This window comes from Callithrix jacchus, chromosome 12 (assembly GCF_049354715.1).
Source record: "Callithrix jacchus isolate 240 chromosome 12, calJac240_pri, whole genome shotgun sequence".
NCBI classification, from domain to species: domain Eukaryota; kingdom Metazoa; phylum Chordata; class Mammalia; order Primates; family Cebidae; genus Callithrix; species Callithrix jacchus.
This window is the reverse complement of record NC_133513.1, coordinates 30,229,887-30,255,650: the sequence shown is the minus strand read 5'-3', so window position 1 is coordinate 30,255,650 and position 25,764 is coordinate 30,229,887. Positions and strand designations below refer to the sequence as shown.

The window sequence follows — 25,764 nt, the reverse complement described above, 5'->3', positions numbered from 1 at the left end:
CCTGTTGACCTTCATCTTGACTGGCTTGGGCCGGGGTGGGGGGTCAGGAGCAGTAGCCACCTCTAGCAGTACCCGGCGAGAGAGGCGGTGCCGGGGCAGAAATGTGTCTGCCTCATATCGAGAGACACGACCTTCCAGGCCAATAAGGTCAAATCGACCCATGTCTATCCGCTGCCACAAGAAAGAACACAAAACAGTCACAAAAAAGAACAAAATCACATCCTTTGCAACATCAATGCAGCTGGAGGCCATTATCCTTAAGTCAATTAACACAGGACAGAAAACCTAATACCACATGTTCTCACTCACAAGTGGGACCTAAACATTGGGTACACATGGACATAAAGATGAGAACAATACATACCAGAAACTACCATGGCAGGGGATGGTGGGAAAGGCTGAAAAACCTATTGGGTGCCATGCTCACAACCTGGGTAACAGGATCAATTGTAACCCAAACCTCAGCATTATGCAATATACCCCACAAAAGAAAACCTGTACATGTACACCCTTACTCTAAAATGAAAGGCTGGGCATGTGGCTTAAACCTGTAATCCCAGCACTTTGGGAGGCCATAGCTGGGGGACTGCTTGACCCCAGGAATTTGAGATCAGCCTTGGCAACATGGTGAGACCACCGTCTCTACAGAAAATACAAAAATTAGCGGGGTATGGTAGTGTGCACCTGTAGTCCCAGCTACTCAGGAGGCTGACTGAGGCAGGAGGATTTCTTGAGCCCAGGAGGTTGAGGCTGTAGTGAGCTATGATCATGCCACTGCACCCCAGAACAAGACCCTGTCTCAAAAAAAAAAAAGTAAAAAAATAAATAATAGGCCAGGCACCATGGCCCACGCCTGTAATCCTATTACTTTGGGAGGCCAAGGCAGGCAGATCGCTTGAGGCCAAGAGTTGGAGACCAGCCTGGCCAACCTGGTGAAACCCCATCTCTACTAAAGATAGAATCACCATGGTTGTGCATGTCTGTAGTCCAAGCTGCTCGAGAAGCTGAGGCACAAGAATCAAGAATCACTTGAACCCAAGAGGCAAAAGTTGCAGTGAGCTGAGACTGCATCACTGTACTCTAGCCTGGGTAACAGAGTGAGACTCTTGTCAAAAAAAAAAAAGGGCAATAATACAATGCATGGTGTCAAATATGCCAATTTGATGATTTCTTGGATATAATGCCAAAGACACAGGCACCGAAAGAAAAAAATAAACTGGACTACATCCAAAATTTAAAAGTGTGGCCAGGTGCAGTGGCTCATGTCTGTAATACCAGCACATTGGAAGGCTGAGGCAGGCAGATCACCTGAGGTCAGGAGTTTGAGACCATCCTGGGCAACATAGTAAAACCCCATTTCCACTAAAAATGCAAAAATTTGCTGGGCATGATGGCACATACCTGTAGTCCCAGCTACTTAGGAGGTTGAGGCAGAAGAATCATTAGAACCCAGGATAATCATCTGAACAGAGGTTACAGTGAGCTCACATTGCATCACTGCACTCCAGCTTGGGCAGTTAAGACTCTGTCTCCAAAAAAAAAAAACCAGGCGCAGTGGTTCATGTAATCCCAGCACTTTGAGAGGCTAAGGCAGGTGGATCATGAGGTCAACTGATCAAGACCATCCTGACCAACATGGTGAAACCCTGTCTCTACTAAAAATACAAAACTTAGCTGGGCATGGTGGTGCGTTCCTGTAGTCCCAGCTACTCTGGGAGACTGAGGCAGAAGAATCACTTGAACCCGGGAGGTGGAGACTGCAGTAAGCTGAGGTTGCACCACTGCACTCCAGCCTGGCAACAGAACGAGACCCTGTCTAAAAAAAAAAATTTAGGCCGGGCGCGGTGGCTCACGCCTGTAATCCCAGCACTTTGGGAGGCTGAGGCGGGTGGATCATGAGGTCAAGCGATTCAGACCATCCTGGTCAACATGGTGAAACCCCGTCTCTACTAAAAATACAAAAAATTATCTGGGCACGGTGGCGCGTGCCTGTAATCCCAGCTACTCAGGAGGCTGAGGCAGGAGAATTGCCTGAACCCAGGAGGCGGAGGTTGCCAATGGAGCCAAGATGGCGCCATTGCACTCCAGCCTGGGTAACAAGAGAGAAACTCCGGCTTAAAAAAAAAAAAAAAAAAAAATTTTTTTTTTAATTAGGTGTGGTAGCTCAGGCCTATAATCCCAGAGCTTTTGGAGACCAAGGCAGAAGGACCACTTGAGGCCAGGAGTTCAAGACCAGTCTACACAATATATTAACACCCCAGCTCTACCAAAAAATAAAAAATAAAAACATCAGTCAAGCATAGTGGTGCATGCATATGGTTCCAGCTACTCAGCCCAGGAGTTTGAGACCAGCCTGAGCAACATGGTGACACACCATCTCCACAAGAAAACGAAAAAGAGAAAAAAAATTAGCAGGGTCAGCTGCAGTGGCTCAAGCCTGTAATCCCAGCACTTTGGGAGACGAAGGCAGGTGAATCATGAGGTCAAGAGATTGAGACCATCTTGGCCAACATGGTGAAACCCCATCTCTACAAAAAATACAAAAATTAGCTGGGCATGGTGGCACATGCCTATCCTCCCAGCTACTCAGGAGGCTGAGGCAGGACAATCACTTGAACCCAGGAGGTGGAGGTTGCAGTGAGCCAAGACTGCGCCACTGCACTCCAGCCTGGCAACAAGGTGACTCTGTCTCAAGAAAAGAAAAAAAAAATTAGCCAGTCATAGTAGTGCATGCCAGTGGTCCCAGCTAGTTGGGAGGCTGATGCGGAAAGATTACTTCAGCCCAGGAGTTCAAGGCTGTAGTGAGCTATGATCACACCACTGGAGACAGACCTTGTCTCTGGAAGAAACCTCCAAGAAAAAGAGTGTGCATCAAAAGACACTATCAACAGAATGAAAAGGCAACTCATGGAATGTGACAAAAATATTTCCAAGTTATACAACTGATAATGGGTTAATTTCCAAAGTATATAATGTCCTACAACTGAACAACCACCACACAAAGCCCCCAAATTAGCAAAGTCTTTAATAAACATTTCTCCAAAGATATATACAAATGGCCAACGAGCACATGAAAAGATTCTTGACAGCACTCATCATTAAGGAAATGCAAACCAAAACCACAATGAAATACCAATTCGCACTCATTAATATGGGTGTAACAAAAACAAAACAAAACAAAAACAGTAACAGGTAATGGCAAGGATGTGGAGAAATTAGAACCTTTGTGTCTTGCTAGGGTAGAAATGTAACCTGTGCAGCTACTACGGTACACACGTGGCGGTTTTTCCAATACGTAGAAATGTAATTACTGTATGTTACAGCAATTTCACTTTTAAGTAAATACCCAAAAAAGAAAGCAGAAATATTTGTACACCTGTGTTCATTGCCTTATTCACAACAGCCAAAAGGTGAAAACAATCCAAGTGCCCATTGACAGATGAACAGATAAACAAAATGTGGTGCAGATACTCCTGGACTTACAATGAGGTTACATCCCAATAAACCCTCAGCAAGTCGTTAATTTAATACCCTTTAATACCTTCGATAAGCCCATCAAAAAGTAAAATATTTTAAGTTGAACCATTCTAAGTCCAGATGCTCCTCAATTCACGATGAGTTACATTCTGATTAATTCATAGTAAAGTCAAAAAATATTATGTCAAACCATTGTTAAGTCACATGCCTAGAGTACAAATAAAAACAAGGGAATGATACTTAGAGGAGTAATAAGGATGCAAAAAGTCAGACCATAGTCTAATGTAAAGAGGTACATGGTTGGGGTAATTCCAATAACCTTTACATTTTACATTAACAGAATCATACTTACCTGGAGGGGATGGACATCAGTGGCCCTAAGCACCAGAGAGGCGGTGCTGAAGCAGATGCCTGGGGTGATGAAAGGGGAGGTAACAGGTCGAGGGTCGAACAGATTTGGATGATTGCAAACTTTTCTCAGCTGCATCAAAATGTTGATGACACTCATGAAATGGCCTGTGGCTAGTGTCTCCTTAGTTCTGGGGAAAGAGGAAAAATAAATAGGACATCCTAACAGCCACTTACACTCTAATCTCAAGTTCCAAGACCCACCCTCCTTCCTCCCTTACGTGGTCTGTGCCATGAAGTCATCATAGAGACAGCGTTGACGCTTGGAGAGCCTGCAGCGGATAACATGCTCATACTTTTTGGGCATCTGCTTCTCAACATCCACCTTAACTCGGCGCAGTAAAAAAGGCCTCAAAACCTAAAAGCAAGTAAGTGGAAGGCTAATAGGAGAACTCAAGCACTGAGCCCCAGCCTAAGCCCCTTAGCAAACACTAATGAAGCCATACAGCACACTATGTCAGACACCAACGACACAAAGATGAGTCAACTGCAAGCCTTCAAGACAACTGTCTGCTGAAAGAGACAGACACAAAGAAAATGACAGCACAACACAGGAAGTGATGTAAGGAAGCACTGTGGACAGACCAACTACGCAGGAGAGAAAACTCAAACTACATTTTGAGGAGTGATTTTAAGTTTACAAGATGATCAAAATATATCTAGAAGGACAAAAATTGTAGCCTTGACAGGAGATAAAAGGCAAATCTGTAATCTCAGAAGATTAAATCTGATAGGACACAGTCATCAATGTCTACAGTGACGTGGAAAAAGTGAAGGAAGGGAGGTAAATGAAGGAAAAGTAATAGTTACGGAAGACTCCCTGTTTTCTAGCTTAGTTTACAAATGATAGTGACTGACCAAGATGAAGTAGAAATAATAGGCTATAGGCTAGAGACGTCTGGCTTAGAACAGTGGGAGTTTGGGGCAGACACGGTGGCTCATGCCTGCAATCCCAGCACTTAGGGAGTTTGAGACCAGCCTAACCAACATGGAAAAACCTTTTCTCTATTTGAAAAAAAAAAAAGAACAGTGTGAGTTCAAGAGGAGCTTTCAATTAAAGATATCAAATCAGAAATTTAAATATGAAGGCCGGACGCGGTGGCTCAAGTCTGTAATCCCAGCACTTTGCGAGGCCGAGGCAGGCAGATCACAAAGTCAGAAGATCGAGACCATCTTAGCCATGATGGTGAAACCCCATCTCTACTAAATATACAAAATTTAGCTGGGCGTGGTACTGCACACCTGTAATCCCAAATACCTGGGAGGCTGAGGCAGGAGAATCACTTGAACCTGGGAGGCAGAGGCTGCAGTGAGCCAAGATTGCCATTGCACTATAGCCTGGTGACAGAGCAAGACTCTGTCCTGGTGACAGAGAATTGCTTGAACCCAGCAGGCAGAGGTTGCAATGAGCTGAGATCGCACCATTTCACTCAAGCCTGGGAAACAGAGCGAGACTCCATCTCAAAAAAAAAACAAGAAAAAACAAACAACAAAAACAAACAGGCTGGGCTTGGTGGCTCATGTCTATAATCCCAATAGTTTGGGAGGCCAAGGTGGGTGGCGCGGATTACTTGAGGTCAGGAGTTTGAAACCAGTCTGGCCAACATGGTGAAAACTCGTCTCTATTAAAAATAACAAACATTAGCTAGGCATGGTGGTGCACACCTGTAACCCCATCTACTCGGGAGGCTGAGGCAGGAGAATTGCTTGAACCCAGGAGGCGGAGGTTGCAGTGAGCCAGATCACGCCACTGCACTCCAGCCTGGGAGACACAGCGACACTCTGTCTCAAAAAAAAAATAAAAATAAAAATAAGTAACAGAATTTATGACTAACATGAGGTCACTCAATCTGGCAATGGGTTAGTCACTAGAACACTGCAGCTTGACAACTGAGTGAGTTCAGCCTGGCACAGACTGTCCTCTCCCCAAGGATTTCCTGGGCACTGCCCTTAAGAGTTCCTCCTCATTCTGGATATCCTGACAAACTATTGCAGGCCCTACCTTGTGGAGGCGCTTGACTAGACCTTCATTATATTCTTGGCTGCCCTCAATCATGCCAGTTAGGGGATTAGAGAACCACTCCTTGAACTCTCGATGAGACTGGAAGACATGGGGCATCAAAAAGTGCATCAAGGACCACAGCTCCATGAGGCTGTTCTGCAAGGGAGTTCCCGTCAAGAGCAGGCGCCTCTGGCTGCAAAGAGAAAGAGAATCAGATGGAGGGAGGATGGTCAGCAAACTCCCAACCTTCTGGGAATTCCGATACATTCCTCAACCCAGGCAGCCCACCCTTCAAGCCAAGTCAACCCTTCCATAAATCCCCATCTCCATCTCCACCTGTTGAAGTTGAGGAGTGACTGCCAGCGCTGTGACTTGAAGTTCTTGATGTTCTGCGCCTCATCCAGAATAAGATAGCGCCAGTTCTTACGGCGGAAGGCCTGGTGGTCCTGCAGCACCAGCTTGTAAGACGTGATACACACATGGAAGGCATTGGGCTTGGTCCAGCCCTGAGGAATCAAAGACAGACAGCAGACAGTGGGATAAGAAGAAAAGAGAACAAAAGCAAGATATGCTAAGCTCCTCAAAGGACAGAAATGAGGTTAGAAGAGACAGTCCCAGCAAAAGAATGGAGTGACAGAAAGAGGAGGGGCCTGGACACAGTGGCTCACACCTGTAATCTCAGTACTGGAGGCTGAGGCAGGAGATCTCTTAAACCCAGGTGTTCCAGGTCAACTTAGGTAACATAGTGAGACCCCATCTCTATTTTTACAAAAATTAAAAAAAAATTTTTTTTTAAAGAGGAGGGAAAGGAACTCATCTGAGAAAAGGGCTTAAAAATTAAGGAGGCATCAATGAGGGGAAGTGACCACATGAAAGATCGAACCTGCCGCTTGAGCTTCCTCTCTTTCTGGGCTCCATAGTAAGTGAGGATTTTAAAGCTGGGGCACCAACGTTTCAACTCCATCTCCCAGTTCAACATCACGCTGGTGGGAACAATGATTAAATGGGGACCCCAGTTACCTGTTTGGTAAAAAAATGAGAGATGGTAAGGAAATATAAATTTTGTGGTTCCGATTCCACAGTTATAACCCTGACCATCCTTTGGTCCTTTCTAGGAATCCTAGCACCTACACTGTCCTCTCTATACAGTTAATGACCAGAGTTAATGAAGCTGAAGTCACCACTGAACAAGCTCCCCAAGGAGCTAGACTAGGGGGCATAAAAGAAGGGGCCTTGCCTACTTACCTTTCTCACAAGCCAAGTGGGCAAGCAGGGAGATAGTCTGGATGGTCTTCCCAAGCCCCATCTCATCAGCAAGAATGCCATTAAGCTTCTTCTCATACATGGTAACCAGCCAGTCTAGTCCAATGTGCTGGTACTCCCGGAGTTGGCCCCGCAAAAGCAGGGGGATGGGTGTCTTTACCTGGCAGAGAGGAAAAAGAAGCAACACAATAGAAATGAGGCATTTGTCATGGGAGCACAAAAAGTCAAGACATGAGAAAGCAGAGGCCAGAATCTGGGGATACCTGGGTAGTGGCCAGGGTGTAACCCTTGGGCTGGAGACTTTCCGCTGCTGCAGCAATGTCAGTAATTTCTTTCTTTGGACCTAGAGTAGTGGTGGGCCCTGGAGTGGGAGGCCCACTGCCTGCATCTGCCTCACTCTGCTCTTCATCCCTGGCAAGCAAGTACTCTACCCCAAAATCATCATCTTCCTCCTCTTCATCTGCTTGGCTCTGTGACTGGGCATCCTCAGACTCTTCAGATTCAGATTCCTCTGATGCTGAACTTCCACTTTCTTCTTCCTCCTCTGAATGCTCATCTTCCTCATCCTCACTCTGGTCCTCTGCGGAGTCTAAAGCACAAGACCAAGGCTTACTGCTTCACCATACTTGCTCCTCCAATGGCTACCCTACCCATCTCCTGCTTCATGACCACATATTCACCTGACTGACTGCTACTATCCTCTTGAGGAACCTCTTCCGCGTCCACGGTCCCCTCTGGTTCACAGTCAGAGATATTAGCATCAACTTCATCTTCATCCTCATCATCACTGCTCCCAGAGCCTGGGGCATAGGCTCCTGCATACTGCTGTAATAGTTCCTCCATGGAAAGCTCACCTGGAAGTAAAGGAAAAGGGAAGCTTTTGGTTGCTCTGAGGGGAGGGAGATGGAGAGGTCTGAGTGGTACCAGTTGATTTTACCTATGTCTTTGTAGATACTGCTAGACCCAGGTCTGAGGGGAGACAAAAGAGCTTACTTTCAGCATTAGCTAGCAAAGCCCAGCCCCACAATCTGGGCAAATGCCATGAGGGGTGGGAAGGACACCTGCTGGGAAGGACATTATTGACCTGGTGAACCTCTCAAACTTCAAGTCAATTATTGTCCCTATCTTCTTACATTAGCTCTCCCCTCCACTTCACTACCATATCACCATTTAAACTTCTATCATAAGCACTCATTACTTTCTACTTATTATTACTCATTTACAAGTCCGTCTTTGTCGCTAGACATGGAATTCCTCCAGGGTGGATAAAAAGTGCCTTATTCATCTCTTTATCCTTGGTACTGCACAGGGAAGACACCAAGTGGATGCTTAGTAAAATGTCTGGTGAATGTCACCTTCTCGAGCCAATTCACTCAGTTCCATGGCATGATCCACTTCCCCTTCCAACTGTTCCTCAGCTGCTATTGTGTCCTCTTCATCCTCCGCTAGAAAAGAGACAGAAGCAGGATCAATAGGGATAGAGGACATAGTCTAAATGAAAGAGATGAGAAAGCCTGAAAGGTTAGGTCCAGAAAATTCACTCAAGGGCTAAGGGGCAACGGGATAGAGAAAAGGCCTGACCTTCATCCTCATTGGCAGTAAACTCTTCATCATCTTCATCTGGATGCCAAGGACGTTTGTTGCACTGTGTGAGAGCAGAGGGTGGAGCCTTTACCTGTATGGCAAAAGATAAAAAAGGGAAGGGCCTAAGCTTAGAGTAGCAGAAAAACGGCACAAACTTAAAAAACATGTCACAGGAGGATCTCTGTCCCATTGAGTGACAGCTACCACTGGTACAATCCCAGGGCAAGGATACAATCAAGGGTTTCCTCTCAGCACCAGCTACCAAATCCTGGCCCCACTGCCTGGGGAAGGACCTGTGAAAGTGCCAGGTAAGAAATAAAGGCACCTGACACATCCCCATGTACTCAAGACATATGGAGAAACAGAAAAGACTAAGGGTACCATGCCAGCTTCCAACCTATAGGCCAGTAAGGGAATATTAGGGCACGTTCAGAGAAGTGGCAAGTAAGGGTCAGACCACGACCACAAAACAATTTAAAGAGTAAAGTGTGATCTTTTTCAAGAACACAAAGTAATTTCAAGAGTAAAGTGCAATATGCTCTTCTACTATAGCACCAAAAACTGCCAATCACAAACTGCAACTTGCCCCAGATTCTTCCACGGCCATCTCCAAAGAGCTCAAATGTCTGCAACTTGGCAGAACTCCCAAAACCTGCAACCAATCTCATAACCCAGAACTCAGAACTGCTCCCACTCTGAACCCTCCCTCCGTCCCTTTTGCCTATACCTCCAACACCTGAGAGGGATCTTCTTCAGCACCTTCTTCGGGCCCATCTCGGGTGTCACTATCATGAGATGAGGGGGTTCGAGAGGGGCTGGAAGCCCCTCCCAGCAGCTGAGGGGGAAGGGAACGGAGCAGCTCTTCCAGTGGCAGTTCTCCCTCACGGCGAAGCAGCTCAATCTCACGCCTCTGGGCCTCTGCATCATTGCCTTCCTGTTGTTCTTCAACCTCAATCGTTTCCTCATCATCCTCTTCCTCCTCCTCTTGGGGTTGAAAGTCCCCATCTATAGCAGGAGAACAAGGTCACAAAGTCCACGGGCCCTGTAAGCCACAGGGTGGGTTTTTCAGCTCTGGAAAGGGTATGTGGGGAACAGTAACAGGGCCAAAGAGAACACACACCTTCATCATCCAGGCGGGAAGCAGGGGGTGGAGGACTGGAGGCAGCTGAGGAAGAGCCAAGGCAAGGGGAAGAGCCTGCTTTGCTGGAGGATAATGGCTGGTTGAGGCTCTGAGACAGAAGGTCCGAGTACTTTTCAGTTTGCCCCACAATGAAGTCCAAATGCAGGTCCAGGGCTTTTTTGCGCTTTTCCTCAAGCCGAGACTGTTGTTTGAATTGCACCACCTGCCACAGTAGTGAAAGGGATCATGTTCACATTTATGTACTCCTACCCAACGTTTAGAGAAGCCTCCTTTATGCTAGATCCTGGGGGGCCTCTCAGAAGAATAAAGCTAATAACCTTAAGGGGCTTACGCAGGAAGAAGAGCCAGTTTGGCTTCAGGTGGAAAAAAGGTTTCCAATCTGGATTTTTCTTTTAATTAATTATTTTTTTTTAGCATAGAGTTTCCCTCCTGTTGCCCAGACTAGAGTGCGATGGCGCGATCTTGGCTGACCGCAACCTCCACCTCCTGGGTTCAAGTGATTCTCCTGCCTCAGCCTCTGGAGCAGCTGGGATTACAGGCATGTGCCACCACACCCGGCTAATTTTTTGTATTTTTAGTAGAGACGGGGTCTCTCCATTTTGGTCAGGCAGGTCTTGAACTCCAAACCTCAGGTTATCCACCCGCCTCAGCCTCTCAAAGTGTTGGGAGTACAGGCGTGAGCCACCACGACCAGTTTTTTTGTTTGTTTGTTTTTTAAGAGATGAGGTCTCACTATGTCGGCCAGGCTGACATCAAACTCCTGGGCTCAAATGATCTCCTGCCTTAGCCTCCCAAGTAGCTGGAACTACTGGCATGCATAACCACACCTGGCTGGAGTTGGATCTAAAAAAAATAGGTAGGTCGGCCTGGCACAGTGACTCACGCCTATATTCTCAGCACTCTGGAAGGCCAAGGAAGGAGAATCACCTGAGGTCAGGAATTTGAGACCAGACTGACCAACATGGCAAAACTCAGTCTCTACGAAAAGTACAAAAATTAGCCAGGTGTGGTGGCGGGTGCCTTTAATACTAGCTACTGGGGAGGCTGAGGCAGGAGAATCGCTTAAACCCAGGAGGCAGAGGTTGTAGTGAGCCCAGATTGCACCACTGTACTCCAGCCTGGGGTACAAAGCAAGACTCCATCTCAAAAAAAAAAAAAGAACAGGTAGATGAAGCCAGGCATGAGGCTCACACCTATAATCCCAGCACTTTAGGGGGCCAAAGTGAAAGAACCACTTGAGCCAAGGACAGCTTGGGTAACTGCAAGACCTTATCTCCACAAGAAATATTTTTAAGGCAGGCACAGTGGTTCATGCCTGTAATCCCAACACTGGGAGGCCAGGGCCAGGGGATAATCTGAGGTCAGGAGTTCAAGACCAGCTAAGCCAACACGGCAATTCCCTGTCTCTACTAAAAATACAAAAATTAGCTAGATGTGGTAGCACATGCCTGTAATCCCAGCTACTCCAGAGCCTGAGGCAGGAGAATCACTTGAGCCCAGGAGGCAGAGGTTGCAGTGAGCCAAGATTGCACCACTGCCCTCCAGCCTAGGTGAGGGAGCAAGACTCCGTCTCAAAAAAAAAGTGGAAAAAAAAAATTTTTTTTTTTAATTGTTTTGGCCAGGCACCGTGGCTCATGCCTGTCATCCCAGCACTCTGGGAGGCCAAGGAAGGCGGATCAGCCTGACCAACATGGAGGTTGGGAGTTGGAGACCAGCCTGACTAAGATGGAGAAACCCCGTCTCTACTAAAAATACAAAGTTAGCCAGGCATGTTGGCCCATACCTGTAATCCCAGCTACTGGGGAGGCTGAGGCAGGGGAATCACTTGAACCCAGAAGGCAGAGGTTGCAGTAAGTCAAAATCACGCCACTGCACTCCAGCCTGGGCAACAAGAGCGAAACACCAACTCAAAAACAAAACAAAAAACTTTTTGGCTAGGCGTGGTGGCTCACACCTGTAATCCCAGCACTCTGGGAGGCCAAGGTGGGCGATCACCTGAGGTCAGGAGCTCAAGACCAGCTTAACCAAAATGGTGAAAACCCATCTTAAAAAAATTATTTTTTTAAAATTAGCAAAACATGGTAGCAGGTGCCTGTAGTCCCAGATACTTGGGAGGCTGAGGCAGGAAGATTTCGAGGGCCCAGAAGGTTGAGGCTGCAGTGAGCCATTATCATACCACTGCACTCCATTCCGGCCTAGGCAACACAGCAAGACTCTGTCCAAGATAACTAAAAAATAGGTAAGGGCACATGAGAAAGGCATTCCCAGCCGCAGCATAAAGTCCATATGTAAATGGCCAAAGATATATAAAAGAAAGGTGGGTGTGGAATGGAAGGAAGAAACGGACATGGCAGGAGACAAGACTGAAGAAAACACAGGCTACGTGCCCTGCAAGGGACAGATAGCCTAGAGGTGTCAAGAAGAACTATTAATCCCCAAAGTCAGGACCCATATTTTGCCACTATACTTTATCCACATAACATAAATGTCATTATAACTGCCTGAAATTAATTTACTCTCTCAAAGAGAAGTTTTGATCATTCCTACTACCATGCCATCTACCAATCTAAACCATGGCTTTTTGCCTTTCCTAATCCCTACTGCCTACCTTCTCCACATTGCTCCAGAACTGCCTGACATCCTTGGCCATAGTGGAAGCGATTCGACGCAGCTTGGCCTGCTCCTCCCTCCGGGCCCGTTCCTCTTTCTGCCGCTGCTCTTCGTGGTGCCGGATCACCATGCGTACCACCTATGGGAATGAAGACCCAGGGTGAAAACACTCAAAGCCAAATTTCCCCACCAACCCAAAGGCAAAGAAAATAATCACGGCCAAGCAATCTGGAAAGTCAAGAGTCTGCCTCTTAATGCCTACACTATTCTGTTTGGTCCCCCCTTCCAGCTAATCCACCCTTCAAGGGAAAGCACAGACCTCAAAAGAAAAAGGAAGGTAGTTCCAGTGGAAGACCTACCTTACGTGCTACACCCCGTTTCCAACGGCGCTCCTGAGCAAAGTCAGCAGAGAGCCACTGCATCTCTTCACACAGATAGTCCCAGTGACCTTTGGGGCGAGGGGGCTCTGGCACCTTAGGCAGCCTCTTCAGTGACCAGAAACCCTCCTTCCGCAGCTCAGCAATCCGAGTCTCAATCTCGGCCTCCTAATGAGGGAGAGCCAGGTTAATCAACAGTTCTAAACGCATATTCCACTCACTGCCATGGCTGAATTCCTGAAGACTATACTGGGCTGAGTGTGTTATGCTTATATTTAGTCCACATACCAAACCTACAGGCAGGTATCCTACTTTCTTCAGAGGAGAGAAAAAAGATCAGGAAGATTAAGTGATTTGCCCAAGATCACACGGTTAAGGAAGTAGAAGATAGGAATCAAAAATAGATCTGAGAACTCCAGACACCAAATTTTATGCTCTTTCCATTATTTAACACAATCTCCACACCCCATTGACATAGGAGAGACTTGGCAAAACACATGCCAAGGGGAGCTTCCCAGAGGAGTAGGTAATACATACTTCCTTCCTGACTATAGAAATAAGGCGTCATCATCACTGTAGAATTCTACATACTCAGAGTATGCGTTAAGGTTAGAAACATGCTATAATGCCTAATTCATATAATGTTGTTTTTAAAAATACTGCTGTTGCAAAAATGTATGTATTTATGCAAAAAATACTAAAAAGTGATACATTAAAATGTTTCACACTGGCTACATGTAAAAAAGAGTGGTCACCTTTACTTAAGTTTCTACACTGATGGTCTTTTTTTGTTTGTTTTGAGACAGAGTCTTACTCTGTCCCCCAGGCTGGAGCGCAGTGGTGCAATCTCGGCTCACTGCAGCCTTTGACTCTCGGGTTCAAGAGATTCTCCTGCCTCAGCCTCCTGAGTAGCTGGGACAACAGGTGCCGGCCACCACACCCAGCTAATATTTGTATTTTTAGTAGAGATGAGGTTTCACCACGTAGGCCAGGCTGGTCTCAAACTCCTGACCTTGTCATCTGCCCAAATCTGCCTCCCAAAGTGAGGCACTAACACGCCTGGCCTGATTACCTTTCATTTAAAAAAAAAAAAAAGCATTGAAATTTTTTTGACAGATGACTCAAAAAATTCAGGACAACTGCCTTTGTTATTTCTTTTTTCTGAATCTCACTCAGAAATCTAAGTGAGATTTTTCTGGGCCTCACTCTGTTGTGCAGGCTAGAGTACAGCACAATCACAGCTCAGTGCAGCCTCAACATCTTGGGCTCTAGTTATCTTCCCAACTCAGTCTCCCTAGTAGATGAGACTATAAGCACATGCAACCATGTCCAGCTATTTTTTTTTTTTTTTTGTAGGGACAGGGTTTCACCATATCCAGGCTGTTCTGTAACACCCGGGGCTCAAGGAATCCGCCTGCCTGGGATTCCCAAAATGCTCAGATTATAAGCGTTAAACCACTGCACCCAGCCTCTGCCTTTGTTATTTCTTTCCTTTCCTGATAAAAACTACATCAGAGAAAAATGACAACCAGATAGATGAGAGAGAACTAAATGGCTTGATTGTGAAGGAAACATCAAGAAAAACATGGATATTAGACTAGCTGCCCTCAAACTTGAGTAGGCACCACAGTCACCTGGAAGGCTTTTAAAAACAGATCGAGGCCAGACACGGTGGCTCTTTCGGAGGATGAGGCGGGCGGATCACAAGGTCAAGAGATCGAGACCATCCTGGCCAACATGGTGAAACCCTGTCTTTTTTTTTTTTTTTTTTTTTTTGAGACGGAGTTTCGCTCTCGTTACCCAGGCTGGAGTGCAATGGTACCATCTCGGCTCACTGCAACCTCCGCCTCCTGGGTTCAGGCAATTCTCCTGCCCCAGCCTCCCGAGTAGCTGGGATTACAGGCGCCCAGCAAACCCCGTCTCTTAAAAAAAATAAAAAAATAGGCCAGGCACAGTGGCTCACACCTATAATCCCAGCACTTTGGGAGGCCGAGGCGGGTGGATCACGAGGTCAAGAGATCAAGACCATCCTGGTCAACAAAAGGAAACCCCGTCTCTACTAAAAATACAAAAATTAGCTGGGCATGGTGGTGCGCGCCTGTAGTCCCAGCTACTCGGGAGGCTGAGGCAGGAGAACTGCTTGAAGCCAGAAGGCAGAGGTTGCAGTGAGCCGAGATCGTGCCATTGCACTCCAGTCTGGTTAACAACAGCGAAACTCCATCTCAAATAAAAAATATAAATAAATAAAAAGCAGATCGCTGGCCAGGTGCAGCGGCTCACACCTGTAATCTCAGCACTTTGGGAGGCTGAGATAGGCAGATCACCTGAGGTTTGGAGCTCGAGACCAGCCTGACCAACACAGAAGAACCCTGTCTCTACTAAAAATACAAAACTTAGCCAGGCATGGTGACATATGCCTGTAATCCCAGCTACTCAGGAGGCTGAGGCAGGATAATCACTTGAACCCAGGATGCAGAGGCTGCAGTGAGTGGAGATCACGCCACTGCACTCCAGCCTGGGCAACAAGAGCAAAACTCCATCTCAAAAAACAAACATACAAACAAAAAACCAGATTGCTGGGCTCTACCCCCATAGTTTCAAATGGGTAGGTGAGGGGTACCCAGAAAAAGAAATTTGCATTTCTTTGGTTTTTGTTGAGACAGACACTCACTCTGTCACCCAGGCTGGAGTGCAGTAGCATGATCTCAGCTCACTACAACCTCTACCTCCCAGGTTCAAACAATTCTCCAGCCTCAGCCACCTGAGTAGCTAGGAATACAGGTGTGTGCCACCACTCCCAGCTACTTTTTATATTTTTAGTAGAGACAGCATTTTGCCATACTGGCCAGACCTAAGAACTCCTGACCTCAGGTGATCCACCCTTCTTGGCCTCCCAAAGTGCTGGGATTACAGGCATGAGCCACCAGCCTGGCAGAAAATTTATATTTCTAACAAGTTCCCAGGTGATGCTGATGCTGCTGGCCCAGAGACCACACTTAACACTGGATAAACATAACACAGATTGCAGGACAGAAATAAGTAGAAAACCGCCAGGCGTGGTGGTTCATGCCTATAATCCAAGCACTTTGGAAGGCTGAGGTGGGCAGATCACAAGGTGAGGAGTTTGAGACCAGCCTGGCCAACATGGTGAAACCGCATCTCTACTAAAAAATTAGCCAGGGGTGGTAGTAGGTACCTGTAATCCCAGCTACTCAGGAGGCTGACGCAGAAGAATTGCTTGAATCCGGAGGCAGAGGTTGCAGTGAGCTGATCGCATCATTGCATTCCAGCCCAGGCAGCAGTGTGAGACTCCATCTCAAAGGAAAAAAAAAGTTGGCCGGGCGCGATGGCTCATGCCTATAATCCCAGCACTTTGGGAGGCTGAGGTGGGTGGATCACAAGGTCAAGAGATCGAGACCATACTGGTCAACATGGTGAAACCCCGTCTCTACTAAAAATATAAAAATTAGCTGGGCATGGTGGCGCGTGCCTGTGGTCCCCGCTACTCGGGAGGCTGAGGTAGGAGAATTGCTTGAACTCAGGAGGTGGAGGTTGCGGTGAGCCGAGATCTCACCATTGCACTCCAGCCTGGGTAACAAGCAAAACTCCATCTCAAAAAAAAAAAGCCGTAGAAACCAGTAAATCTTAAGGGCATCACAGTTTACAAAGTGCTTTCATGTCTCTTTTCTCATTTTTTTCTTTTGGAGACAGGATCTCACTCTGTTGCCCAGGCTGGAGTGCAGTGGCTTAATAATCATGGCTCACTGCAGTCATAGCGTCATGGGCTTAGGTGATCCTCCCAACTCAGCCTCCTGGGTGGCTGGGACTACTACAGACATGTACCACTATGCCCTGCTAATTTTTTGTACTTTTTATTGAGATGGGGTTTCACTGTGTTACCCAGGCTGGTCTTGAACTCCCCAGGCTCAAGAGATCTGCCTGTCTCAGCCTCCCAAAGTGCTGGGATTACAGGTGCGAGCCACCACACCCAGCCTTGCTCCTACAATTTAAACCTCATGATAGCCTATAAACCATTATATCATTCCTGTTTTATTTACAGCAAATAAAAAAGGCTCAGTATACAAGCAGTTTGCTCAAAATCATACAGGTTAAAGTAGAACCTAGACCCTAAATCCAGACAAAAAAGAAAAGAAACATAAAATACCCAGAGGACGTGTGAGTTTAAGCAAGATGATGCCCAAGAATCCTCATAAGCCCTTCTAATACATACATGCTTGGCCTGTTCTGCGATTTCGGCATGGCTTTTCTCCCACTTTGGGCCCTTGTTAGCCAGGTCAGCAGCCTGGGGTAAGTTGAACCCCTCCAGGGGCACTGTTGCACCATCTGGGGGGCCTGGAGGTCCATCCAGAGAAGAATCTTGAGCTATGTGCTGGGGGGAGATGCCACCTGCCCCACTAGAGGCTGGGGAACTGGATGAGGCAGGGGACACAGGATTGCTGCCTGTCATGCCGTCCGACACCATCTAAAAAAGAGGAAAATGATAGAGAAAATGAATGCTTAGCACTGTGCTAAATATTTTTGGTACATTATTTCAGTCCATCTTCACAAGAAAAAATTCTGGAGAGTAAGGTTAGTTTCATCAACACAAACATTTGGGATAAAATTTTTTTTTTTTTTTTTTTTTTAAGGATGAGGTTTCATCATGTTGGTCAGGCTGGTCTTAAACTCCCGACCTCAGGTGATCTGCCCGCCTTGGCCTCCAAAGTGCTTGGATTACAGGTGTGAGCCACCATGCCCGGACAGGATAAAGTTTTAATAAGGGATTCCCAGAGCCAAATTTATACACACTTGACATGCAAAAATTATGTTCTGCCATTTACACAGTTTCCAAATTTAAGAACATATATAGATAGATAGCTAGATAGACAAACAGACCAGGCGCAGTGGCTCACGCCTATGATCCCAGCACTTTGAGAGGCCAAGGTAGGTGTATCACCTGATTTCAAGAACAGCCTGGCCAACATGGTGAAACCCCGGCTCTAGTAAAAATACAAAAATTAGCTGGGCATGGTGGTGGGTTCCTGTTTTCCCAGCTACTCAGGAGGCTAAGTCATAAAAATCGCTTGAACCTGGGAGGTGGAGGTTGCAGTGTACCAAGATTGTGCCACTGCACTCCAGCTTGGATGACAGAGTGAAACTCCTTGGTGGGGAGGAGGGGCTGAGCACGGTGGCTCACGCCTATAATCCCAGCACTTTGGGAGGCTGAGGTGGGTGGATCACCTGAGATCAAGAGTTCAAGACCAGCCTGGCCAACATGATGAAACACTGTCTCTACTAAAAAAACAAAAAATTGGCCGGGCATGGTGGTGGGTGCCTGTAATCCCAGCTCCTCGGGAGGCTGAGGCAAGAGAATCACTTAAACCCAGGAAGCAGAGGTTGCAGTGAGCTGAGATCATGCCATTGCACTCCAGCCTGTGTGACAAGAGCAAAACTCCATCTCAAACAAAACAAAACAAAACACAAACCTATCTATCTATAGCATATGATTTCAAATTCTGATCCTTTCAGAGCCTCAGTGATTTCATTCACATAAACAAGTTTCTATTTTCCCATTTCGCAGCAAGTATAGCAAATTCACCTACGTAATAAATGTGAGCTACCATTAAATTCAAAAGACACCAATAAATCCCAAGCCACTTTAACCTCTTCACTGGACAGGCAGGGGCAGGGGATGGCTACTGTTCTCAAACACCCAACGCATCACTTTGCAATGTGCTACAAAAGCATTAAGAAATGGAAAACAGGGCTGGGTGCAGTGGTTCACACCTATAACATCAGCACTTTAGGAGGCTGAGGCAGGTGGATCATGAGGTTAGGAGTTCAAGACCAGCCTGGCCTACATGGTGAAACCCCATCTCTACTAAAAATTCAAAAAATTAGCTGGGCATGGTGGGGGAATGCCTGTAATCCCAGCTACTCAGGAAGCTGAGACAGGACAATCGCTTGAACCAGGAGTCGGAGGTTGCAGTGAGCCAAGATGACACCATTGCACTCCAGACTGGGCAACAGAAAGACTCCGTCTCAATTAAAAAAAAAAAAAAAAAAAGTTGGTCGGGCGCGGTGGCTCACACCTGTAATCCTAGCACTTTGGGAGACCGAGGTGGGTGGATCACCTGAGGTCAGGAGTTCAAGACCAGCCTGGCCATCATGGTGAAACCCCATCTTAAAAAAAAAAAAAAGTTAGGAAAAAAAGGCTGGGTATGGTGGCTCATGCCTGTAATCCCAGCACTTTGGGAGGCCGAGGCAGGCGGATCCCAAGGTCCGGAGATCAAGAGCATCCTGGCCAACGTGGTGAAACCCCGTCTCTACTAAAAATACAAAAAATCAGCTGGGCATGGTGGTGCACACCTTTAGTCCCAGCTACTGAGAAGGCTGAGGCAGGATAAAATTGCTTGAACCCAGAAAGCAGAGATTGCAGTGAGCCAAGATTGCACCACTGCACTACAGCCTGGGCAACAGTGCTAAAGAAAAGAAAAGGGGGGCCGGGCGCAGTGGCTCACGCCTATAATCCCAGCACTTTGGGAGGCCAAGACGGGTGGATCACGAGGTCAAGAGATCGAGACCATCCTGGTCAACAAGGTGAAACCCCCGTCTCTACTAAAAATACAAAAATGAGCTGGGTATGGTGGTGCGCATAGTCTGTAGTCCCAGCTACTGGGGAGGCTGAGGCAGGAGAATTACTTAAACCCAGGAGGCGGAGGGGGAGCCGAGATCGTGCCATTGCACTCCAGTCTGGGTAACAACAGCGAAACTCCATCTCAAAAAAAAAAGAAAAGGAAAACAAAATCCTACTGAAATGTGGATCCTCAGGGAATTCACAAATTCACTCTAGGACATAAGCCTTACACTGTGCCACTCAAATTGCTACCTCAGCTAAATGACAGAAGACTGTATATCCCAAATTTCCCATTTCTCAGAAAATTATAAATATCAAATTAACTCAATCAAAACAGCTGAAGGTGAGCAAAAAAATAAATACCAAATTTATAAACATCAAAGCTTACTACACTGCTCACCTCGGCAACACATATACTAAACCTGGGAAGGTACAGAGAAGATTAGCATGGCCTCCATGTGAGGTTGACATAATAAAGGAATCTTTTTTATAAAAAAGTTAAAAAACTAAAATAAAAAAAAGAAAACTAACTGTACACAAATCTAGATGTGTGCAGTTTCAAAGCCATGCTTTTTTTCCTACCCCACACAGTTCCTTGATATGAGAAAGGAATAAACACTACACACCATCCACAGTTTTATCTTGGTTTCAGTTCTGACAGAAGTTAAACTATTCTCCAAGTGTACGGTCTTAAAAGCATGTTTCCCCAACCTCCATTTCCAACCTAGCCTAATTCAGCCTTTTTCAGGTAATGAGGAGCTTTTGCACTCTTGGAGATAACATTACACTAATGTTAAATAGAAAGTGATTATCCAACAGACATACTACAGCCCAGCCCATCTGAGCACCGAAGATTCTCCAAAAATCTCCACAAATATTCCCTTGCCACATTTCTTCTGCCTCAGACCCAACAATCCACAAAGCAGAAGCAGAGAAGGAACCCTCCCCATTTTCAAACCTGTGTCTGTAGGACTGGGAACTGAGGGCGAGCAGGGGTGGGGCTGCTCTGCATGGTCCCACTCCCAGGCTCCTCCTTGGATGCCTGAAGAATGACTGGGTCGTTATCACCACTGCTGCTGGCCGAGGGGCTTGCGTCCGGCTGCAGGGCATGCTGGGAGCTGGCCTCATTCTGGGCCACCGGCCACCGGGACCCGCCTTCCAGGGCCCGGGGCCCACCAGGGCGTCCCAGCCTCCGCTCAGGTCCACCAGCCTCTGGAGCACCTAAAGTGGGTAAAAAAGATAGAAATGTCATTAAAGAAGATAAAAAATTATTTTTAAAAAACAGAAATAGCACTGAATAAAGAGAAATACAGTAATTACAGGTTACATTCTTTAGCATTTATTATGGATGAGACACTTTACTTTCTTGATGTGTTCTGTAATCCTCACATCTACCTTAAAAACCAGGTGCTTTTCACACCATAACAAATATTAACTTCCTTCTACACACCAAGGATAGAGCCATGCAGGAAAGATCCCTGACCTAAATGGAGCTTACATTCTAATACAATCTGTTTCATAAGTTAAGAAGACCTTACGATTTGCAGAAGGTCACAGAGTAAGAAAGTGGCAGGAGAACTTCAGTTCAGATAGTATGATGCCAAAACCATGGAAAACCTGCTACTCTTCCTGGTAGAGCCAGGGTCACCACGTTTTCCTCAGCCCACAGTCTCGTATCTATTGTTCACTACAATAAAACCCTCCACAGAAAAACCATATGCAAACATTCTCATGGTTCTCTAGAGTGAAAATCCACAAGAACTGATCTATAATTCCTCTCATTAACTCAAACATTTCTCCCATCAGCATCAGCACACGAAATGATAGCAGATCCCTTACCTGTGTGAGCTGAGACCACACCCCCTGTGAAAGTCTGCACTTCCACGGTGCCGCCGTACTGAAGGGAATCACGCCTAAAACAGGAGAGAACAGTGAGAAACTCTTCCACGTTTGCCAACATCCATCAAAGCATATTATTTACTCCAGTTTTTTTGAGTTGTTTACATATACTCCAATCAGTTCAAAGACTTGAAAGAGAAAATGTACAGTAGTAGGAAAAGCTCATATTTCTGAGAAATGCAAATCACATTTTGTGAATTCCGTATGGACATAAAATCCTTCCCAGGGGGAGGAGCAGAAAAGTGAAAGAAGAAAGTTCAAAAATCTTAAGTGTAAAGACTCAACCAATGGAGGACAAAAAAATATACAGCAAAAAAAAAAAAAAAGGCTGTCATATCCAGAACCTCAGAAATGTGCTACCTGCCTGTGTGCCTTTCCAATGAGGGCTGAACGCAGAAATGACACTGGACCTCCCGAGAAGAGTCAGCAAACATGCTGGTCACAGGAAAATCCGCCCAGGATTCAGGGCAGGGCGCTGTCAATCCCATACCTGCGCCATCAGACACTTCCCCAAACACAAGAACCACAGCAAAGAGAGCCTCAGGAGCAGTCAAAAGTGAGGGAGGCCGCACTGCCAAAACCACGCACCGGAAAAACAGGCAGGGTGAACCTGCACAAGGCCCGGAAGTGCTTCCCCAGTGTTTAAGGAAATCCCTAAACCACGGTGCCGCCTTTGATTCACTACCTCCTCCGCCACACATTCCCAGGACTCGAGCTCACCAAAAGCCAACAAGCCGGAACTCTTGACCTCAGGTTTCGTGACCATCTCCCCTGCCCTCTCAGCGGACTGACCCCGCGTGACCCCTGACCTCTGCCGAAGTTGCCACTAGCCCTGATAGCCCCACCCCCTCGGCTCCCACCCCACCCAACGTGCTCGCGGGCGGGGGAGGGGCCCGCGCGTGCGCGGCTGGAGGCGGAGTGAGCCGGCTGCGCGCACGGCCCGGGGGCTCCCGCCAGAACCCGAGCCCACGCACACAGGGGTCGCGGGGCTGGGAAGCCCCTCATCTCAGCCCGTCAGGGAGCGCGTCCCCCGTCACCAGACCGAGAAGGGCTGAGAGAAGGGAGGGTTCATGCAGCCAGATCCCGGTCCCCTGGCTGGATGTGGTGGGCGCGCGCCCCGACTACCCGTCCCACGCCCCCCTTCCTCTTCCCGCGCGCCCCTGAAGGGTGACTGGGTTGGTGGGCGGGCAGGAGCGCACCTGGGTCCGTCCTCTCAGGGCTCGCTCGCTTGCTGAGGCACGCGTGCGCAGAAGGGCGGGAGGAACGAGGAGACGCGCCGGGGCCCAACGCCGGCCGGCCTGACCCCCTCAGTCTGTCTCTATGGGCGCGCGCAGACAGCCTCGCGCACCGGCCCCGGGGCCCCGGCTGAGGGTGCGCGCGCAGCACCCCGGGAAGGTGGGAGGGGAGGCGGTGGCGGAAAGATGCGCGCGCAGTCAGCCGTCAGGGGAGGGGGAACTGTAGAGCGTCCGCCATCTTGTCTCCCTCTCCTTACCTGCGTCCTCGGGGGCGTGCGCACCACCCCCCCTCCCGCCGAGGAGGGGGGAGGGCCCCCTCTTGGCCACCGCCTTCGAGGCCTTTAAACTCCCGTGGGGACTGCGGCTACTGCAACCGCCTTGCCTCCACTGCTTCTTCTCGCAGCACACAGATGCAGACGGTGGGTGGGAAAAAGGGGAGACGCTACTGCCAGGAACCGCCGCCGCTGCTCCCGAGGCCTCACCAAAATGGCCGCCGCCGTCTCGGCCGCCACCACCACCACAACCACCACAGCTCGCTATCGCTACCGCCGGCGCGGCCCGTCCTCTCGCGAGAGACAGTAACTGGAGGGTTGGAGGTGGGGAGGCTCGCGTGCAGCGTAGGGCGCCGCCCGTTGCGCAAGGCAGACTGGGACGTGTAGTCTCCCGGAGGCTGCGCGCGCGCCCCTCCTCGGAGCGCCTTTACTGTCTCTCCCTAGAGCTACCTGGGGCTGCATTGCGGCTCACAGCTCGGACCACCGCCACCTCTTGTTTTATTTACAGATCACCCAGTGAGATGAAGCAAGTTAGTAGCGGAACCTGGGCCTCCAGATTCCCATGGCAGCCCACTTCTATAGCGCTGCTTCGTTTTACACCAGGATGGTCTCTTGATAGCTTTCAAACACATTTGCCATCTGTTCGCAAACTTTATAGGTTAAGAACCCCCCTTTGAGAATCAGACACCTTTACCCCAGAATAGAACAATAAATAGCAGCTACCTTCTACTGATGCTACATTGTGCATTGATTATCTCTTTTAATCCTGACAATGCTCCATTTTACAAACGAATTGAGGTTCAGGGGTTAAACACAGTGAAAGATCCTGAAGTCAAGATTCCTGGCCAAGCAGTCTCAGCCACGAGAATGCACAAGAATTACCACCTGAAGCCCACCATACGAGGCCAGGTTAGGAAGCTCTGATGAAGCTCCCCTTCCTCCGCTCAATTTAGCCCTTTCCTGTGAAGAAGGAATTGTTGGTCCCATTTTAAGGTGAAGTTTGGGTTGAAAAAAAAGTAGATGATGCCCATCTTTTCTAGACCCTTCTCCCATTACCCCCAGAAGAGGGGAGCCCAAGCCAGAGTCTGAATGGGTTGGACCTAGCCTTGTGCCATTAACTCCTTGCTGTGTGACCTTGAGCAATTAACTTCACCTTTCTGAGCTTCAGTTTCCTATGTAAAGTGAGGATAGAATTGCTGGTGTGAAATTGCCCTGAAAGATCTAAAGGGCCAGGTGCGGTGGCTCACACCTGTAATTCCAGCACTTTAGGAGGCTGAGGCAGTAGGAGGATCAGTTGAGGCCAGGAGCTCCAGACCAGTCTGGGAAACATAGTGAGACCGCCTCTCTACAGTAAATAAAAAATTATGAAAAAAAATAGCTCTAAAGAACCACCTAAATGCAGAGTGTATTTCACTGTAGTTCACTGAAGTATATAGTTCAGTGTCTCACACTCATGTGATCTTAAGGTCAAGTTTAGCCTTCTGATGTGCTTTGCATAGTGTTTGTTTACTTATGTATTAATTTATCGAGATGGAATCTCACTCTGTCACCCAGGCCACAGTGCAATGGCACAATATTGGCTCCCTGCAGCCTCTGCCACCTGGGCTCAAGCAATTCTCATGGCTCAGCCTTCCAAGTAGCTGGGATTACAGATGTGCACTACCACACTCAAACTCCTGACCTCAGGTGATCTGCCTGCCTCAGTCTCCAAAGTGCTGGGACTACATGTGTGAACCATCCCCTGCCAGCCACTTTACATAGTGTTTTAATATTCTGGATTTTATTAATACTTCAGGCAGCGGTGCAGTGGCTCATGCCTGTAATCCCACCACTTTGGGAGGCCAAGGCTGGCAGATCACCTGAGATCGAGAGTTCAAGACCAGCCTGACCAACATGGAGAAACCCAGCTCTACTAAAAATGCAAAATTAGCTGGGCATGGTGGTGCACGCTTGTAATCCCAGCTACTTGAACCCGGGAGGCAGAGGTTGCGGTGAGCCAAGATCATGCCATTGCACTCCAGTCTGGGCAACAAGACTGAAATTCTTGTCTCAAAAAAAAAAAGAGAAAGAAAAAATACTTCAGACAAGAGAATGACATCTCCAATGTGCCGTTCCCAATTATCTTGCGCTGGGCAACTTAACAACTAAATATTTGTCATATCTGACACCTAAAGGCAGTTAAACTTGTGACCTCTTGTCCATACACAAGCATGTCAGCGATTGTGTTCTCCTAACCAGCATTTTGTCTGTCTGTTTCCTATCTGGCCCTGTGCTGGGTGCAGTGGGAGACACAGGAGAGAAGATGTCACAGTCCCCACTCTCAAGAACTTAGTCTCATTGCAAGATAAGCTGAGAGCTTGATGAAAGTCCTGGCAGTGTTGTGGTGTCTCAAGGGAAGGATAGTCAAGTAACTCTCCAAGGGTCAGGTTGGATACCCAGGGAGGTATCAGGGAAGGCTTCCTAGAGAAGTATCATTTGAACCTGACTTTGAAAATTTAAGCATGAAGACAGGCATTCCAGGAAAATGACAAACCTCCACAAGGTGGATGGCTCAGGTTAGGAGAGACAGTGAATCGGCTTGTGGCCCAGGCTGGCATGTAGTGGTTCGATCATAGCTCACTGCAGCCTCAACCTACTGGGCTCAGGTGATTCTCCCACCTCAGCCTTCCAAGTAGCTGAGACTACAGGTGCACACCACCAGGCCTGGCTATTTTTTTTTTTTTTTTTTTTTTTTTGTAGAGAAAGTAGGAGGTCTCGCTATGTTGCCCAGGTTGGTCTTGAACCCTTGGCCTCAAACAACCCTCCTGTCTCAGCCTCCCAAAGTGTTGGGACTACAGGCATGAGCCACCACACCTGGCC

At 47.6% G+C, this 25,764-nt stretch overlaps 1 protein-coding gene, 1 long non-coding RNA gene and 1 other non-coding gene across 8 annotated transcripts in view; 1 reads left to right on the top strand and 2 right to left on the bottom strand.

Moving 5' to 3' along the window:
* The window catches only part of SRCAP (Snf2 related CREBBP activator protein), a 42,656-nt gene extending 19,498 nt beyond the window's left edge, over positions 1-23,158 (bottom strand). For 2 of the 6 annotated variants that reach the window (XM_035267420.3, XM_035267421.3), the window contains exons 1-19: positions 22,891-23,158; positions 21,339-21,412; positions 20,458-20,720; positions 17,094-17,345; positions 12,845-13,030; positions 12,484-12,624; positions 9,855-10,077; positions 9,462-9,739; positions 8,732-8,825; positions 8,506-8,595; positions 7,831-8,004; positions 7,414-7,739; positions 7,133-7,310; positions 6,771-6,907; positions 6,224-6,393; positions 5,888-6,080; positions 4,107-4,243; positions 3,830-4,016; positions 2-171 (exon numbers count right to left, since the gene is read on the bottom strand). In XM_035267420.3, the coding sequence (XP_035123311.2) occupies positions 2-171; positions 3,830-4,016; positions 4,107-4,243; positions 5,888-6,080; positions 6,224-6,393; positions 6,771-6,907; positions 7,133-7,310; positions 7,414-7,739; positions 7,831-8,004; positions 8,506-8,595; positions 8,732-8,825; positions 9,462-9,739; positions 9,855-10,077; positions 12,484-12,624; positions 12,845-13,030; positions 17,094-17,345; positions 20,458-20,511 (2,990 nt within the window). In that variant the 5' untranslated portion in view covers positions 20,512-20,720; positions 21,339-21,412; positions 22,891-23,158. Of the gene's footprint in view, position 1; positions 172-3,829; positions 4,017-4,106; positions 4,244-5,887; positions 6,081-6,223; positions 6,394-6,770; positions 6,908-7,132; positions 7,311-7,413; positions 7,740-7,830; positions 8,005-8,505; positions 8,596-8,731; positions 8,826-9,461; positions 9,740-9,854; positions 10,078-12,483; positions 12,625-12,844; positions 13,031-17,093; positions 17,346-20,457; positions 20,721-21,338; positions 21,413-21,762; positions 21,904-22,118; positions 22,192-22,597; positions 22,774-22,890 lie in introns of those variants that run through there. The other 4 variants (XM_017978866.4, XM_035267422.3, XM_078345161.1 and 1 more) reach the window with 3 other exon arrangements.
* On the bottom strand, positions 8,914-9,042 carry LOC118146578 (small nucleolar RNA SNORA30/SNORA37 family). The gene has a single exon (XR_004732432.1). It is a non-coding gene; the product is annotated as a small nucleolar RNA SNORA30/SNORA37 family (small nucleolar RNA).
* Positions 23,091-23,634, top strand: LOC144578615 (uncharacterized). Its single transcript, XR_013524780.1, has 2 exons — positions 23,091-23,229; positions 23,414-23,634. It is a non-coding gene; the product is annotated as an uncharacterized LOC144578615 (long non-coding RNA).
* The last annotated feature ends 2,130 nt before the right edge of the window (positions 23,635-25,764 follow it).